The 16,527-nt window shown below is 35.5% G+C and overlaps 1 protein-coding gene across 2 annotated transcripts; it reads left to right on the top strand.

Annotated features, from left to right (window-relative positions):
* The first annotated feature begins 741 nt into the window (after positions 1 to 741).
* Positions 742 to 12,290, top strand: FBXL21 (F-box and leucine-rich repeat protein 21). Of its 2 annotated transcripts, none has more exons than XM_004686747.2 (6): positions 742 to 891; positions 4,526 to 4,626; positions 6,713 to 7,079; positions 7,535 to 7,657; positions 10,406 to 10,577; positions 11,277 to 12,290. In XM_004686747.2, exons 3-6 carry the CDS (start codon positions 6,714 to 6,716, stop codon positions 11,918 to 11,920), a joined length of 1,305 nt encoding a protein of 434 aa, XP_004686804.1. In that variant the 5' UTR covers positions 742 to 891; positions 4,526 to 4,626; position 6,713; the 3' UTR covers positions 11,921 to 12,290. The 2 variants fall into 2 exon arrangements, with proteins under 2 accessions (XP_004686804.1, XP_012583271.1); XM_012727817.1 differs by having other exon boundaries at positions 742 to 841.
* Positions 12,291 to 16,527: the final 4,237 nt, after the last annotated feature.

Consider the following 16,527-nt stretch of genomic DNA (forward strand, 5'->3'; position numbering starts at 1 on the left):
TGTCAAAGCTTGTCAAATTGTATTCTTTACAGATGTGCAGTTTATTTTGTCAATTATATTTGAATGAAGCTATTTGTTAAAAAAAAAAAACTATTGCGGGAGCTATATGTGTTAACATGGAATTATGTCCATGATATAGTAAACAACAGAAGAAGTTCAGAATATTATGTATAGTTTGACTTCAGGTTTTCAAAAAAAAAAAAGAAATTTAAGTAATAGATCCTAACCTCTCACAGTAAACTTGTGCATTTATCGAATGTCTTGTTTTGCACAAGGAAGGTCAGTGGTTATTGCCAGGGGATGAGATGTGGCACAGGACAAGGGGACGCCATAGAGGTAATAAACACAGAACTGTTATCACTTTTGATATTTTAAACGTCACCTTTCAAGTATCTTTATATTAATATAGGGGTGCACTTAGCAGAGAGGTTAAGATCTAGAAAGTGGAACTGTTAATTCTCTGCCATATGGAAAGTCTGCTCTATAATGCCATGGCAGGCAGGCAGGCAGGCAGGCAGAATGACTTAGCTGAAGACCAACAGGCAGCAAACTTTCCACCACACTTTCTCTTATGAAGGCCCACAGGTTTGCCTGAAGTCCTGAGAGCTGTAAGTCATCCTCAGCTAGGTGAAACCCGACGCATGCGTAGCGGTCTGGGGGCACGTCTGGGGCGTGGCCGGGCAGGGGCGGGGCCAGGGCGGGGCCTGCCGCGGCGCGGGGCGGAGCTGTGGAGTGCGGATGCACTTGGTGGTCTTCGCTCCCACCCGGCGGAGCGCTGGGAGCTCCCGGGGCCGCCACTCCCAGCGCGGACAGGGCTGGCCTGGCTCGCCGCCCCTGCGTGGTATGCGAGAGCCGGGGCACGCGCGGAGACACGCGGTTATCTGTCTGAAGGTAGCATTTCCTTCTGGGGGTCGCGGTGGTCTTCGCGCTGTGCGCCTCAGCTGGCTTCAAGGAAGCGGCGCTGGAGCTCGGGTCCCGCCTCAGGCGGGGGGTGTTTTGGGGAAGGGGTGTCACCGGCGTTTTAGTCAGGAACGAGAAGGCGTGACCTGGCCGCCCGAGGCAGAGGTGGGGGCACCCCCTGAGGAGCGACTCCACCCGCAGACCCGGTCCAGGTGGGGGGTGGGGGGGGGTGTTGGGAAGACTGGCGCAGCTGGCGTTTGGTTTGCCCCGAGGTCGGGTCTTTCGTTGGCGTTTTCCATCTCAGGGTGTGCCTTTCTTACCTTGTTTTTTCTTCAGGACCCCGCGAGGCACCGGGGTTCTCGGCATTCTGGAGGGTAAAGTGTAAAGGGCTGCGTTCATCTAACTTCTCCGTCAGATGTGCGCTGTAGAGCGGTGGTTGCCCACAGTGCTGTGATTTTTGTGCGACTATTTCAAGTTCACAGGCAGACAGCTAAGAGTTGACAATGTCCCAGAGTAAAGCAGTCTCAAAGCTGTCCTGTGAGTCCCACTGTTAGGATGTTCCCATTATGTCTGTCCCAGAAACTTTTCCTCAAAGATGAAGTTGAAAAATAAATTATTTTCTCTCAGAAAAGTGTTGCAAAATGCTTTCTGGACTCCTCTGACCTAGTTCTTGTGTCCCAGGGTACCCACCACTTGGGAAGAGCTTCCAGGTAGAGGGCCTGGCTTCGAGACCCCCGATCCCCACCCCCTTTCTCCTGCAGAGTCTGGAAGGGTGGAAAGTGCTGACTGACGCGCCCCTCCCCCTGCCCGCCATTTTTAACAGATTGCTTAATCCAGGTTCTCTGTAACCCCCTTCTCACATCACAACATACCTCCATGTACTGTGGGAACTTTTTTAAATATAGTGTAATACCACCAGGTGATTTTTGAGCAAGTGTAGAACATTGTTAAATAAAGCTCTAGAACACCAGAAACTCCAGTCACTGGTTTGGGAAGGATTTGTTGGATGTGAATACTTAATATCTTTTGTCTCGTTGAAACTTTGATGAGATTGTAGTTTGACTTTCTTATATTTAAAAAAACTAGCTTTTAAATTTAGGCAAGAACTTAGAGATCACATGGGCTGCAAAGTACATACATATTTTTGATAGCCTTCCTAAATAACAGGTTTGTCTTCTGCTGGGGGACGCTTAGCTTAGTGAAGAGGAGGTTATTATCTGTTGACACAATTGGCTTTTACTTGTCTGAAAGCTGTACTTTGGAACACTTCTTCAGTTCTGTTAGGTAATATCCTTTTGTCATACCTCCACTGACTGGAATTTCAGACCCCTTAGCAGTGGCCATCTGCCTATAGTGGCAGCAACCTGCTTTCTCAGTGTGTCCCTTTAGAAAGTACCTTAAATAAAGCCTGGCGAGTATTTCTGGTTATCTTCATCTTGCTGCTTCTAACAGGGTTGTTTAGCCTCTTAGGTTAGTTCTGACTCTTCTGTTATCTGTAGTATTTATACATATTTCTGGCTTTGTGACAATTAAAAAGTTGAAACTTTTAAAAGTATTTTGTGTATTCATTTAATAATAAATCTGGGTGTATTTGGTGATGGAGTAGAAGAGAGTTCCTTCCATTTTGGCCATTGTGTTGGCTTTGGATGTTCAGTCTTTTATATGTCTTTGGATAGCCTTTTCTTTGAAACCCTGTGGAGAATTTCCTAGTTACAGAGGATTTGATTCACATGGTTACCTGATCCATCAAATTAGTAAAAAAAGAAATTGGGTTGGGATGGTTGCTGAAGCTACTAAGGGACTTTTGAGTTTCAGTTATCACATTCTTTCACAAATGCTAAAAAACCTGTTTCATACTCTGCTAAAGATCAGTGTCATACTGCCCATCCTCCCTTTTTGGAAGTATGGCCCATCACTTGATGGGGGTCCTGTTTTCTGGTTGTATCCTTCTACTCATCCTCCAAATTCCAGATGGTGACTTTGAAATAGCACTCCAGTTCCCTCAAAATCAGGGAAATAATTAGTATGAACATGAAAACACTGATGAACTGATACTCGGTAGATACTTGCCCACTGTCTTCTTATGTGTTTTTATATACCTTTCCTCTGTATATACCCTTTCCAGGTTACTTGAGTATTCTATAGCATAATGAGTGGCCCACCGGCTAAACACCGGTTTAGCCATATTGATATGCAGTAGGAAAGGTTTAGTGATGAATAAAATTGTATGTCAGCTGAGTAGGGAATACAAGACATCCACTTGTCTTTTTCTTATTCATGCTATGCCTCTGAAAGTGTGCCCTGTAGCTCCTGCCTGCCTCCTAGGGTAGAATGTGCAGGAAGGAGAGCCAGCTTTGCCATTATCTCAAAAACAGTGGTTTGGATAATAGAACAGATGACAATGGGGAAATCAAATTGTGGACATTGAGCTCAAATGCATTCTCCTTGCTTGTCCTCCAAAAATCTATTTTAGGCATAAGACTGAGAGAGAGCTGGCAGCTGTTAGGCAGTAGATATCTAAGAGACTTTTTATTGGGTTCATCAGTTACCTCCTTCCTTTCTGTATAGTCAAATTTCCCTTTCAAAAGAGGTAGAATGCATTTATTTACGTATTTTCATTGTATGGATTTTTGGCATGATGCCAAGTCACTGAGTTTTATGTTGGTGTAGAAATGTTACTTTCTTCCATGTTCATAGAAGGCTGTTAACTTTGATGTCACACTGCCTCAATTTGGTCCAATTTCAAAGAGAGTATCAGCTGGGTATGAATCCATTGATTGTATCTATTAATAGAAGTGAAAAAAAATTTAAAACTACAGAAGCATGTGTTCTGGTAACAGTGGACCAGTCAAAAAAGCTATGTCTTCGGAATGATAAATAATGAAAATTATTTGTATGCTAACAATTATTGTTACTATAGTGTTATTATCTGTTGCTAAAAACTCAAACTCAAAAATTTACACAACCTATAAGCAAATAAATATATTCATGTACTCCTGAAATTTTAAAAATTACTTCTCTATACATTTTTATTAAAACGTGAATTTTCAGAATCTTTGACTATTTGATCCACAAACTTCTATTTTTTTTTCCACAACCTTTAGTAGTGCTTCAATGTAATTCCTGGCTAATGATAATGTCTTTCCACTAAATGGTTAAGATTTTTTTTTTAAGATTTATTTATTTATGCATACAAGAATTGGGGTGTAGGCCAGAGGGGTGGGGGGGAGAGGTTTGGGGGAGTAAGAGGATTCATCAGAGAGAGTGGGGAGCAGAATAGGCAGATCTAGTGAAATGCATTGCTGAGGGGAGCAGCAAGCCAGACAGGAGATGTCTGCTGTGCCATGTGGATTAGTTCCCTGGCCAGCAGGGGTATTGACTCCTGCTGCAGTGGCTCATAACTTGATAGCACTGTCTCTTTAACCCCTGCCATACCAGGGAGGCCCTAAGATTTTTTTAGTGGACAGGTTTCACCCTCTGGGTAGAAAAAAATACTTTGGGAATCAATTTCTTAACTAAGTCCTCCAGTATATACAGTTATAAATAAATATCCAAAACATAAGCATTACTGCATTTTTATTAATGCATTCTGATGAATATATGTGTTTTTGTGGTATTTTCCCAGTCTAGGAAGTAAAAATCGAGTGGATGCTGGCAAGTACCCATGGCAGCAGTTACTTCATTGCATTTGTTCTGACTGGACTGTAACTTGGAAACCTTTTATAGGTAAGAAAATTTGTAGTTTGAAAAAGAAATACTCCAGTTTTTTAAATGGCTGTATATATTTAAGCAGGAGTTTTCATATCAAGGGTTTCAAGCTAATGAAGCTCAATTTCCCTTATTTTCTAAAATGTGTTTTCACTGTTGCTCATTGCTATAAAGTTACTTCATATGAAATTTATGATGTATCAGACTTTATGCTCTAAATAGTGTAGGCAAGGAAAAAGAAAAGTTTAATAGAATTTTTGGTTTTCACATATAGTATGATGATTCTATCTGTGAATTAAAAGTTTAATTCTTTTACTAATACATAATTTTAACACCTGACCCATGTTACATTCAGTCAGATTTACTATATAGCTAACTCCCTTATCCAGAACTGCAGTTGTTTTCTGACTGGCATTTGGATGATGTCTTCATTTTGTTTTTGGCTTTACTGATTTTTCTGGTGAGGAATCAGGTATAACATTTTTTTCTAATATTTCACTGTAGGGAATAAGCATTAAAAACGAGATCCACCCTTTCTTTTTTTATTAACTTTATTTTTATATATTTTTACACTAGTCTTCATTTTTTTACATTTTTTTCATCTCAGTTGTAATTCCCATGGACTTCCCACCACCTCCTCGCGCCCGTGCTGTCACCATAGTCCCAGACCTGCCCTTTCAAAAGAGCATATACTTTGGCATACTGTTGGTGTCAGCAAAACCATAGACCCTATATTGGACTGCTGAACAGGTTTTCAGTTATGCACCTAACAAATTTAGTCAGACCAAAGTATGTCTCGTAGTTCTGTCGACTAATGCTTTGTCGCTATTTTGTCAATTGTCAAAACCCTGAAAATGTGTTTTCATTTTGTGTTGTGACTTTATAAATCAGTTCTAATTTTGGGACCTTTATGTTCGTTTCACACCAGACATAGTGACTCAGATGACATAGATATTTAGATAGTAAACAAATAGTTCTTTGTAGTTGAAGGTAAGCATCCATGTGACACTGAGTCACACACACGTGTGTGTGTGTATGTTTCTATCACTCAGGGCGAAAAGAGTGTTAAATATTTAACTAGTTAAATAAAACTGAGAAGCACCCTAACCATTATTTTGTGTTTAAATTGGTTGTTTACTTAACATGCCTCGGATTCTAAAATAAAAGATAGGTGTATGATAACTCTCAGTACTTGGTATTATCTTGAACTGAAATTTTTCAGAACTTAGTTATGTCTCAAGCTGACTAATGTCTGGAGAGTCATCATTTCTTTTTATTGGAGAAGAATGTTCATTCCTCTGCTAGTTTCTGTTGTCCTGTGAGCATCAGGTAGGATGCACACATAGTCTTTCCACCTTTTCTGGAGATCCTGTGTGCCGGTGTCATCTGAAAATTACCAGAGATCACTTGATTTTTTGTCAGAGTTGTGCTTTGACTCAAATAATAAATCAGTTAACAAATCAGTTAACAAATATGATTGCAACAATAAATTGAGCACTCACTGTGTGCTGCCACTTAAAAGTACTTTAATGCTTATGAACTTGGTCCTGCTGTTCCCCCAGCTTTTCATGTGAGAAAATTGAGGACTAAATTAATTTTCTCAGAGAAGGTCACATGGTTAATAAAGAGCAGAGCTGGGGCTTAATCAAGACCCCTGCTTTATTGTTTTACTGTTTCTGAGAACTTCCAAGAATTTTTAGCACTATTACAGAGGCATGTTTTATTCTCTTCTCTATAATTGTATAGTAATTGACCAGGACTAAATACACATACTGTTTCCTAGGATTTTTCCACTTCGAAACTTCGCCAATCATCTCTTCCAACACACAAACTCAATCACATATCATTATCTTATTCTTTCATTGCAGCTTATCACAACTTCAGTTACGACTTTTACCATGCATTTCAGCATTTGACCATAGATCTTTGAGTATAGGTCTTCTCTCATTCATCTGTTTCCCTAACACATAAAAGTGCTTATCAAGGCATGAGTGTTGAAGATTGCTTAAAATTAAATGTTTTTCATTTCCTAATATTGTACAATTAGAGCACAAATATCTGTGGGTGGGGATAATGATCACTTAACATTTTTTAATGTTTTCAGAATGAAGAGGAACAATTTATCTGTGGTGAATAAAATTGTCCAGTCATCACCAGCAGCAAAACAGTCAAAACTTGGCTTCTACTCTTCTCTCAACCAGACTCGTGTGTGCACTGTTCTACTCGATTGGGGAAGTTTACCTCATCATGTAGTGTTACACATTTTCCAGTATCTTCCTTTAATAGATCGAGCCCGGGCTTCTTCTGTATGTAAGACGTGGAATGAAGTTTTTCATATTCCTGATCTCTGGAGAAAGTTTGAATTTGAACTGAACCAATCAACTATTTCATATTTTAAATCCAGTCATCCTGATCTCATTCAGCAGATCATTAAAGAATATTCTGCCCATCTCCAATATGTCATCATTAAAGTAAGAAAAATAGGCAAATAAGGGTGGTATAGAAATGGTGATTTATATTTTGCTAACATTTTTGTGTATCTATATCATTATATTGAAGCCATTAATGAATTGTGCAGGATTTTAATCCTAACGATTTCCTGGTTTTTGTCTTTGTTTATGTAGATTAAAATATAAAATTTAAGCTATAGTGTAATAATATAAACTTCAGTTCTGTTCTTTTTGATGCTATTGTTTAAATCCAGGTAATTGTTAAAGATTTCAAAGTGTGAAGGAAATGCTTAGAAAGATAATTTGTTATTGTCTCTCACATTTTATCAGACATTTTGTGTAGAAATCACTGATTTATTTTACAGCTTTAAGTGACAAATAAACTTTAGTACTTGAATTCTATTTAATAATTATGTTGCCAGTAACTTTTTGGTAAGTTACTCTTAGGAAACTAAGACTTTAATTTGTTTTTGTAGGTTGATAGTAGTACAGAATCAGCAGAAGCTGCCTGTGATATACTTTCTCAGCTGGTACATTGTTCTATCCAGACCTTGAGCTTGATTTCAACAGCCAAGCCAAGTTTTGTGAATATGTTAAAGGTAAAGATGTTAGACATTTTTGTGAAATATACTAAAATTCTTAAATTTTGTCATACTAGACCAAAAAAGGATTATTTTCCTAAAACAAACCTTACCCTATGTATATTTGGAATACTAGTTAAAACAGTTTTCTGTTGACTAAAATAGCTTGTACATGTTTTATTCTTTAAAAATATTTCATAATTTTATCAATTGTTTCTATAAGAGCTATCATTCAGATAAAATTTAAATATACTTATGATTTTCAAGATCCAGTTTATTTGGTTACTTTGAATATAGTGTATACTTTGAAATACAGGACCAATAGTGAATGTTTTTCCTTTAAGTATATAATCTCTCTATTGGATTTAAAACAACATAAAATTTGATTAAATGAACTAAATTAGTAGAGTCCACCTGATAGAAATTTATTAACTACAGTGGAATAAAATAAAGAAATATGGATCTGTTTCTTTCATCAAAGAAATTCATGTGTAAGATAGCCCATATGAAGTTACTAGATAGACAGGTGTTAGAAACCCAGACTCCAGTCATTCCATCTTCTCTAAGATGTTTTCTTTGTCCAATATGGCTTTCTAAGACCTAACCATCACATTCTTGTTCTAGGCAACTGAGTGGAAGAATTGAGAAAAGAAGAGTATGTCCCCTCTTTTTTCCAAGGAGACCAGCTAGGGGTGCCACGTAATGCAGCTATATAGTCATTACCCAGAACTTAGCTCTTGTCGTACCACATTTCTGGTAGGCTAGGCTAGTGGCAATGTGCCCAGCTAAAATTTAGAACTGAGTTACCAAAAAAGAAAGATGAATAGTTGTTAGGAAGGAACCAGCAGTCTCTGCCACAGAAATGATCAACAGTCCTCTCTTCATCAAGACTTCAACCTGAGTGCCATCTCAAAAATGCTTTTTGTGACCACTTTTGCAAAAATAGCAACCCCTTCTATTTCCTCTCTATCATATTACATTCCTTTTATACTATTCATTAGTACTTGAAGTTATTTATTTAACATGGTTATTCTTTTCTTTCCAGACCAAAGCATACACTCCTTGAAAGCAAGGATTTGATCATGTTTTTTTTTTTACCACTATAAACATAGAATTAGAGTAATAATTGATATATAATAAGCAACTAAATTATGGTTATCAGTAAAATTAGATAATGGAAACTTTGCTGCAGATGATCATGCAGGAATAGTAACATCTTCTCTCTATTAAACTGGGTTGTGGCTCTTTCAGCAAACATTTTTGCTAGCCTGTTTATCCTTTTAAGACATATGCTGAAAAAAAAGTGGGTCATCCTAGGATTAATGTAATATAAATAATCAGATGAAAACTTACTCCTTCTAAGTATTTACTTCCTTGCTTATGAACTATGGAATCAAATTAAACTGAAATTCTTAGATTCTAAGCTGTGTTTAATGTTGCACACTGGCTTCCAAGGTCAGCTTCTAGATTAGCTGGTGCTAACCACACGGGGCACCAGTAGCGAACAGACTCCTTTTCAGTGTCTCCCTCCCTAGTTAAATGAACTTTGTTTTTTGGCAAAGCCATGACTCTCTCATAAACTCATTTGTAAAATAAGGAAAAATAAGATAAAAATACAGCATTTCACAAGGCACTAAAAAATGCTAAGCAATTATGTTGATACTGTAAAAAACGATGTACTGAAAAACTTAAAAATTGATTAATGGGCACCGAACAGTATATTTCTTAAGGAAAGAGAATAATATATTTCTGACACCATAAGGACTTAATAAAGACATCTAGCTGTCCACCATTTAAATATTGTATCAATCAGTTACAATTAGTATAAACCAGTAAGATTTTTTAAGTGAGTTAAGACTTGTAACCAACTTGGTCATTCTAATAGATAGGGTACAACCTTTGATTGAGTCCAAATTGATTTTGTAAAAAGAAAAATGATCATGCTTGAATTTGGATTCGAGACTTTCTGTGTCAAAAACTGTCAGATCTGAAAACTTGTGAAAGTCTACTATTTTGTGGCCAAGCTATAAATAATCACTGGATTTTCAGTTTTCAAACCATACTAGTTTTCAGAATCTCTTTGTTTAGATAATTTGCCACCAAAATTATATCCCCAGAACATATGATATCATTCATTCATTTCTTTATCAACAAATATTGGCCTTCTCTGTGTCATATGCTATTTTAGGTGCAGGAAGTACAAGAGGGAGTGTGATGAATAAAAATTCTGTTTATTCTTAGGATAGAGATTGAAAAGGTGCAGATAATAAATATTTTGGATTTTGCATGTCAGATCTCCAGTGCAGACAGTATGTGAACGAAGGAATTGTTTGTGTTCCAATCTGACTTAATTGTGAACATTGGAGGAGTTTCATATAATGTTCATAACTCACAAAATATTATTAAATTTATCTTCAGTCATTTAAAATTATAAAACCCATTCTTAACCCATAGAATGGCTTTGGTCTTCAGACTAAAATATACCAACCTTGAAAAATCAAATCCTTAACATTGAAAATAATTGGAAGATATGTTCACAAGTTTTTGAAATGTCTTTCTTACCATTTCATTTATCAATTATAAAAATATAAAATTACACTTTGTCATAAAAATATTTTCTACTTGGCTAACAATACTGTGGAAACAGAAATACATTGATTGCTTTTACTATGTTATAAATATAGGATGATATAAATTATTTTAATAAATTGAAGCTGTAGATTTTTCAGTAATTTTTTTCATAATTTTTTTCTCTTTACTTGCAAGTCTCATTTTGTATCAGCACTTAGAATTGTTTTTGACAATTCAAAGTCGTTATCATCAGTCAAAATTGAAGACACACCAGTGGACGATCTTTCATTGAAAATTCTCGTGGCAAATAATAGTGGCACGCTACAACTCTTAAAAATGAGTAACTGTCCTCATGTTTCATCTGATGGTAGGTTTTATATATATATGTATGTATGTATGTATGTATGTATATATACACATATATATGTATATATACACACACATAATTTTTTTTTACTGTAATAACAGTTCACATTGTTGTTGGTATTTTGGAAGTATAGTATTCCCCCCTCCAGGTGTAGTTATCCTGCCACATCCACCTCCAAAGGACCCATAGTCCATCACCATAGCCTGTTGTGCTCCTACACCACTTTGTTCTAGCCCTCCCCTCTCCCTTCCACTTTGGATGCCTTTATTTTCTGGTCAACATTCAAGGGCTAATTTTTGAGTTTGGCCTTACCTGACCCATTGCCAAGTTTCTCTGTAGTCCACATATTACTGACAGCATCTGGTAAGCTTGAATTATGTTTTTTTATTATAATGATAGTAGCAAGTTTTTATTGAAAAGAATGTGCTTATGAAGCATAATTCACCAAAGTAATCTTTTTTCAAAAGAAGTCTTAATCTGCATGGTAGATAGAGTTCAAATTATTTCTCTTGAGACTATTTTATTATATATTATATATTTTATTATTATATATAAGTTTTTGTATCTTAGCATCCATTTCTTCAGGAAACATTGTCTATTTTAGCAAATAAAAAGTGATATCACTTTTAAATTAACTAGATATTATATTAGTATAAGTACAGTTCTTTATTCTTAGGAATCTTTCCCCATTTTTCACAGGAATCCTTTGTGTAGCTGATCATTGTCAAGGCCTTAGAGAACTGGCATTGAATTATTACATTTTAAGTGATGAACTTCTCCTAGCACTTTCAAGTAAGACTCATGTTAACCTTGAACATCTTCGAATTGATGTTGTGAGTGAAAACCCTGGACAAATTGAATTTCATTCTATTCAAAAACAAAGTTGGGATGCACTTGTTAAACATTCTCCTGGAGTAAATATTGTTATGTACTTCTTTTTATTAGAAGAGGAATTTGAAACATTCTTCAAAGAAGAAATCCCTGTCACTCATCTATATTTTGGTCGTTCAGTAAACAAAACAATTCTAGGGCGGATAGCTCTTAACTGTCCACGACTAATTGAATTAGTGATATCTGCTAATGGTCTTCAAATTCTTGATAATGAACTTATTTGTATTGCTGAACACTGTAAAAACTTGACAGCTTTGGGCCTCAGTGAATGTGAAGTTAGCTGCAGCGCTTTCATTGAGTTTGTAAGACTATGTGGGAGAAGGCTGACACAGCTCTCCATTATGGAAGAAGTTTTGATCCCTGATGAAGAGTATAGTTTAGATGAAATCCACACTGAAGTCTCCAAATATCTGGGCAGAATGTGGTTCCCTGATGTCATGCCTATCTGGTAGCTCTGGTAATCTACCAGAGATTCTTAACATTCTTTTAATCAGTAAACTTAGCTTCTTTTTCTCTATGCAAATGTAAAGCTGCATGGCTGAAATGCTTTACGTAAATTATTTTATTGTTTGCAAATTGTCTTAATGAATTTTAGTAGAAACAGTTGAAAGAAATAGAAGAAATTTGAATAACCAGATATCTTAGTCAATAGTGTACAAACACTGTATTGTGGATTAGATACTTGATATACTAAAAACTACAAAGGTTTCTAAATAAGTTCTTCAATCTTCCTTGAAGGCATATCTTGCTACATAAATATATAATATTGAACTTCTGAGGCCTTAAATTGTCATTTACAACTTTATGTTGTTTGATTGCTTCTATTTCATGGTGGTATGAATATATTTTACAAAATATGTAGTATATAAAACTAAGCATAAAATCAAATATAGAATGATTCAAACTTAGTTGTGCTTAATTTTTAACAATATCCAAGATAATATTATGGTTGAATAAACAATTTCTTCTTTCTACTGCAATATGAATTTTACTTTATTAACTTGGAAGAAATGAGCATTAAATTAAAATTAAGTAATGCTAATTCATTTAATAAAAATACTGTAATTATTAACTGATTAAGTAAACTACTGCTATAATAAAGAAAAAATTTCAGGTTGTTTAGGAGAGGATAAGCATTTATTGATCTACTAGTTTGTGCCCGGAATTAAGCCCAAATGATCCTATATTCAGATAATAATACAACTAAAATTCTTCAGTAGTATGTATCTGTTACCTTTAGGATGAAGATATATCCTAAAAGTAAAGTAACCCAGACTACTCTGCAAGGTTTATCTTCTCCGCTTCTTTGCTCTCATTTCCCAGTGATCTGTCTCTAGTCCTTCTACCGGGCTCTTTCACTTCCTTAAGACTTGGGCCATAGACATTGTACATACTCTTCTTTCCACTTGTTCATTCTCTTTACACCTTTGTGGCTCTCCTGAAGATGTCGTTTCCTCAGGGAAGCCTTCAGGTCTCTTAGTACTCTGACTTCTCTTTGTGATGCTTAGCAATGTTATAATTTGCCATTTACCTACAACATTTTTATCTGCTTATCTATTGCCCTATAAGCTCCATCAGTACAAGAGCACTGTCGATTTGCTCACTGTTGATTCCCCAGCATCTTAGCATAGTATTCAGCATATTGTAGGCACTTGAGTACTGCTTTTTTCAAAATTGTTTCCCTAAGTCCTCCCCCAGTATCTTAGATTTCTTTCTATGAAATTAAACTGAAGAGATTTAGAAATACAGTCCTTTTCCATGTGTGAAATCTTCTATTTAGGAGAAACATTGAAAATACTCTCACCTAATAAAAAATTGGAGTACGTTATGATTTGTAAGTAGTAAATTTTTAAAATTAACTTGTTTTATGTCCCTTTATCTGGAGACCATACTGTCCCCACGGTACCAGTCTTCCTCACAATGAGCTCTCTGAGAGCAACTCCTAATCACATTCCCTCTTGTGTTCAGAATGCTCTGAACAGCCTACGGTTCTTTAATTCATAAAGTGGTATTGGAGCTGATATTCCTGACTAAAAATATAAAACCAATTTCTTAGTGACATTTATTACTACTGTTATTATTACTATTACAGATCATGTTATTTTTACCGTAAGACTTCAGGAGAATACAGAATCAGGATATAGTGGGGAACTTAAAATCTGAGTAGAATAATAGGACAAACAGACATAAAGAAAATGGCTTAGCTGAGATGAGGGGTCAGACTGGTAGGACATCAGAGTAATGAAATACTGAAGAGATAAACTTCTGGCCTCACTGGGTAACCCTTACTACACTGGTGACCTGAAGGAGGGAGTGAGAGTATGTTGTAGACAGTAAGGTAAAAGGCCACAGTGGTACAGAGGGACTAGAGGAGACCCAGGGGATGTCCCCAACCCCTGCTCACTTGGAGAGAGAATGAACAGCAGTGGCCTCTTTTACATGGAATGAAAAGTTGTGCTCTGCATCGTACTATTTAGTGGCCCAGTCATTGGCCCCAGTGAACAAAGACAATGACTCTTAAAGGGTAAAGTTGATTAGCTCTAATAAATGACCCTGGTTGTCTGGCTTACTGGGTGGATAAAATAAAAAACATTTTTAGGCCAGACAAAGCAAGAAAAGAAATAGAGACTGTTTTTTGATACTTAAGCAATACGAAAGTCTTCATTTTTTTAGAAGGCTTATAAGTACTATTCACCTAAAGTTAAAAGATTTTAGTTAAATGAATGAGTTTGATATTGGATAGATTTTAAGCTTAAGGCTTTGAAAAATATTTTGGCTCTATACTCAAACATGTTCATGTTAAAATTTTCTTTGCATTTGTTAGAGGGTAATTTTGTGTGTAACATGTAAATGAAGGAAAGGGGAGGGAAAGTTCTATTTACAATTGTATTGAGAGTCAGAAAAATAGGATTCTCAAATTCTTGTTTTCCCACCCTTATGAGTCTTGTTGACTTCATTTATTTTGTACTAAATATTAGGGAGGTATATATAGGAGTTGAAGTTACATGCATTTCTGTTAATATACCACTAAAAGTCATAAAGGTTTTCATTAGAATGTAATAATTCTTTCCTCTTAACTCTGAATTCTGGTCTCTTAAATTTGCCACTTATACTGTTCCTAAATGACTTTCCTGTAGAACACTCAAATCAATTTTTAAATAAAATAACATTTTATATTGAATATAAATTGAATTTTTGTAATACTTGAAGCTGAATATTTTGATACTCAAAAATTTTGATATTTAAAATCTTATGTCAAATACTATTTTGGTACTTAAAATCTCAAAGAAATTAAAAAACAAAACTGTCATAATGCACTAGGGGGCGCTGTATTCTAGTTCTTCCTAAGAAAGAAGTCCTTTAGTCTAAAGTTTGCATTTCCATTCAACAGATATGAGAGTGCTTGTCCAGTGCTAGGCATTCTAATAGAAGGCAACCTTCTTGCTCTACCCTGGGGAAGCTCTCCACTCCAGGTAAAGAGTCTATAGTTTTTAAGATAATACCCATATTCAAAGGTTGGTTATTTAGCAGGTTAAATATATATATTTCATTGTTCTAACATCTTTGAGCTTTTTTCAAAATTGGCTTGAAAAAACTCTGTGTGTGTTGTCCCACCCACCCCCCTTTTTTTTTCCTCAATTGGAGCATAGCCTTTGTCCTTTGGGGGAAAAAATTGATTTTTGGAAACAACCTCCAGTTATTTGAGGCTAAGAGATAAATTAGGTATACGATCAAACCAGAAAGTACTGATTATAGTTTTCTTTCTTTAACCAAAAATGAAATTATTGATTTGTTAGCCTTGTATAAGATGTTATGACACAATAGAGAATAGTACCTAACTGGATCTAAAAAAGTATTGTCTTCCAGTAGATTTAAACTGAGAGTCATCATTAAATTTTTATCATGTTCATATACATATTAAGTACTATTGTTCTATAAAGTGTTATTTATAATAACATGAAATTACCTCCCAACTATAAAATTACAGCATTGATAGTTATTTAAATTTTTCTGAATTGTCCTTCCCCAACTAGTCCTGAGGTATTTAGTGTTAATTATTTGAGTTCCTTCTTATAACATATCTGTGTATTCCTAAAATCTGTGATTTTATTTTAATGGTTTTGACTTTATAAAAAGAATAACAAGTTGTTTATGATTGCTATATAATATTCCATCTTATTACTAAGGCTTAGTTTATTTGTCCAGTCACTTCTCAATGAAGCCCAATAATTGCATTTTCCTCTCACATGTCTGAGCTAAAAATAGAAACATTCTTTTGGAGTTTTCTGTATTCTAAAACTTAGTAAGCAAAAATTTATGAAGTTTCCAGAGTAATGATTTTAACTTACATATTTCTTATTGACTAACTAAAATCTAGGCATATGATCCTGTTACCAAAGAATAGAACTCACTTCTGTTTTTTGTTTTTGTTTTGTTTTTAACATTTTCTTGGTCTTATTTCCTCTTAGTACCTATTGTCAGCATATCTAGGAACAGTATAATATAGTTATACAATGGTGTGTAGAAATAAGTATCTATGACATGCATTTGGCAATATGAGGACAACAGACTATTCCAAGAGGTACTCGCGGTTAAGATTGACTTCTTTCTCTTTATGGAATTACTCTCTGTATTGCAATCTTATTGAAATCTAGAATATTACATATTTCCTTGGACTGCCATCACTCAGTACCTAGAAATTCTCTTCATATAGAGTATAGGAGAATGTGGTTGAAAAACTAGAATATTCTGTCTTATCCATGCAAGCAGCTCACCTTTTACAAATTTATAAACCTAATTATATGGCTGAAATTCTGACTATCTTAACTAAAAAATAATAACTTCCAATTAGTTTAATATTTGTATATATGTATCTAACATTGTACAGCACTCTTCTTACACCATAAAATCTGCATCAGACTTTTTCTTATTTTTCTTTTCAAATAAAAAGGAAGCTAACTTTAGAAGGGTCAGAAATGTACTCTGGACCAGCTTCAATTCATGTGCTTATCTATCTGGTATATTTAGGGCTGAGAAATCTTAAAATATCCCAGATCCC

Source organism: Condylura cristata, unplaced genomic scaffold (assembly GCF_000260355.1).
Source record: "Condylura cristata isolate star-nosed mole 26May11 unplaced genomic scaffold, ConCri1.0 scaffold00021, whole genome shotgun sequence".
Lineage (NCBI taxonomy): Eukaryota > Metazoa > Chordata > Mammalia > Eulipotyphla > Talpidae > Condylura > Condylura cristata.

Bases quoted from the DNA above. Each gene is read 5' to 3' on its own strand.
- FBXL21 (XM_004686747.2), top strand. From the start codon at position 6,714: ATGAAGAGGAACAATTTATCTGTGGTGAATAAAATTGTCCAGTCATCA. The intron at 7,080-7,534 runs GTAAGAAAAATA...TTGTTTTTGTAG, and splicing joins TCCAATATGTCATCATTAAA to GTTGATAGTAGTACAGAATC. The intron at 7,658-10,405 runs GTAAAGATGTTA...TTTACTTGCAAG, and splicing joins GTTTTGTGAATATGTTAAAG to TCTCATTTTGTATCAGCACT.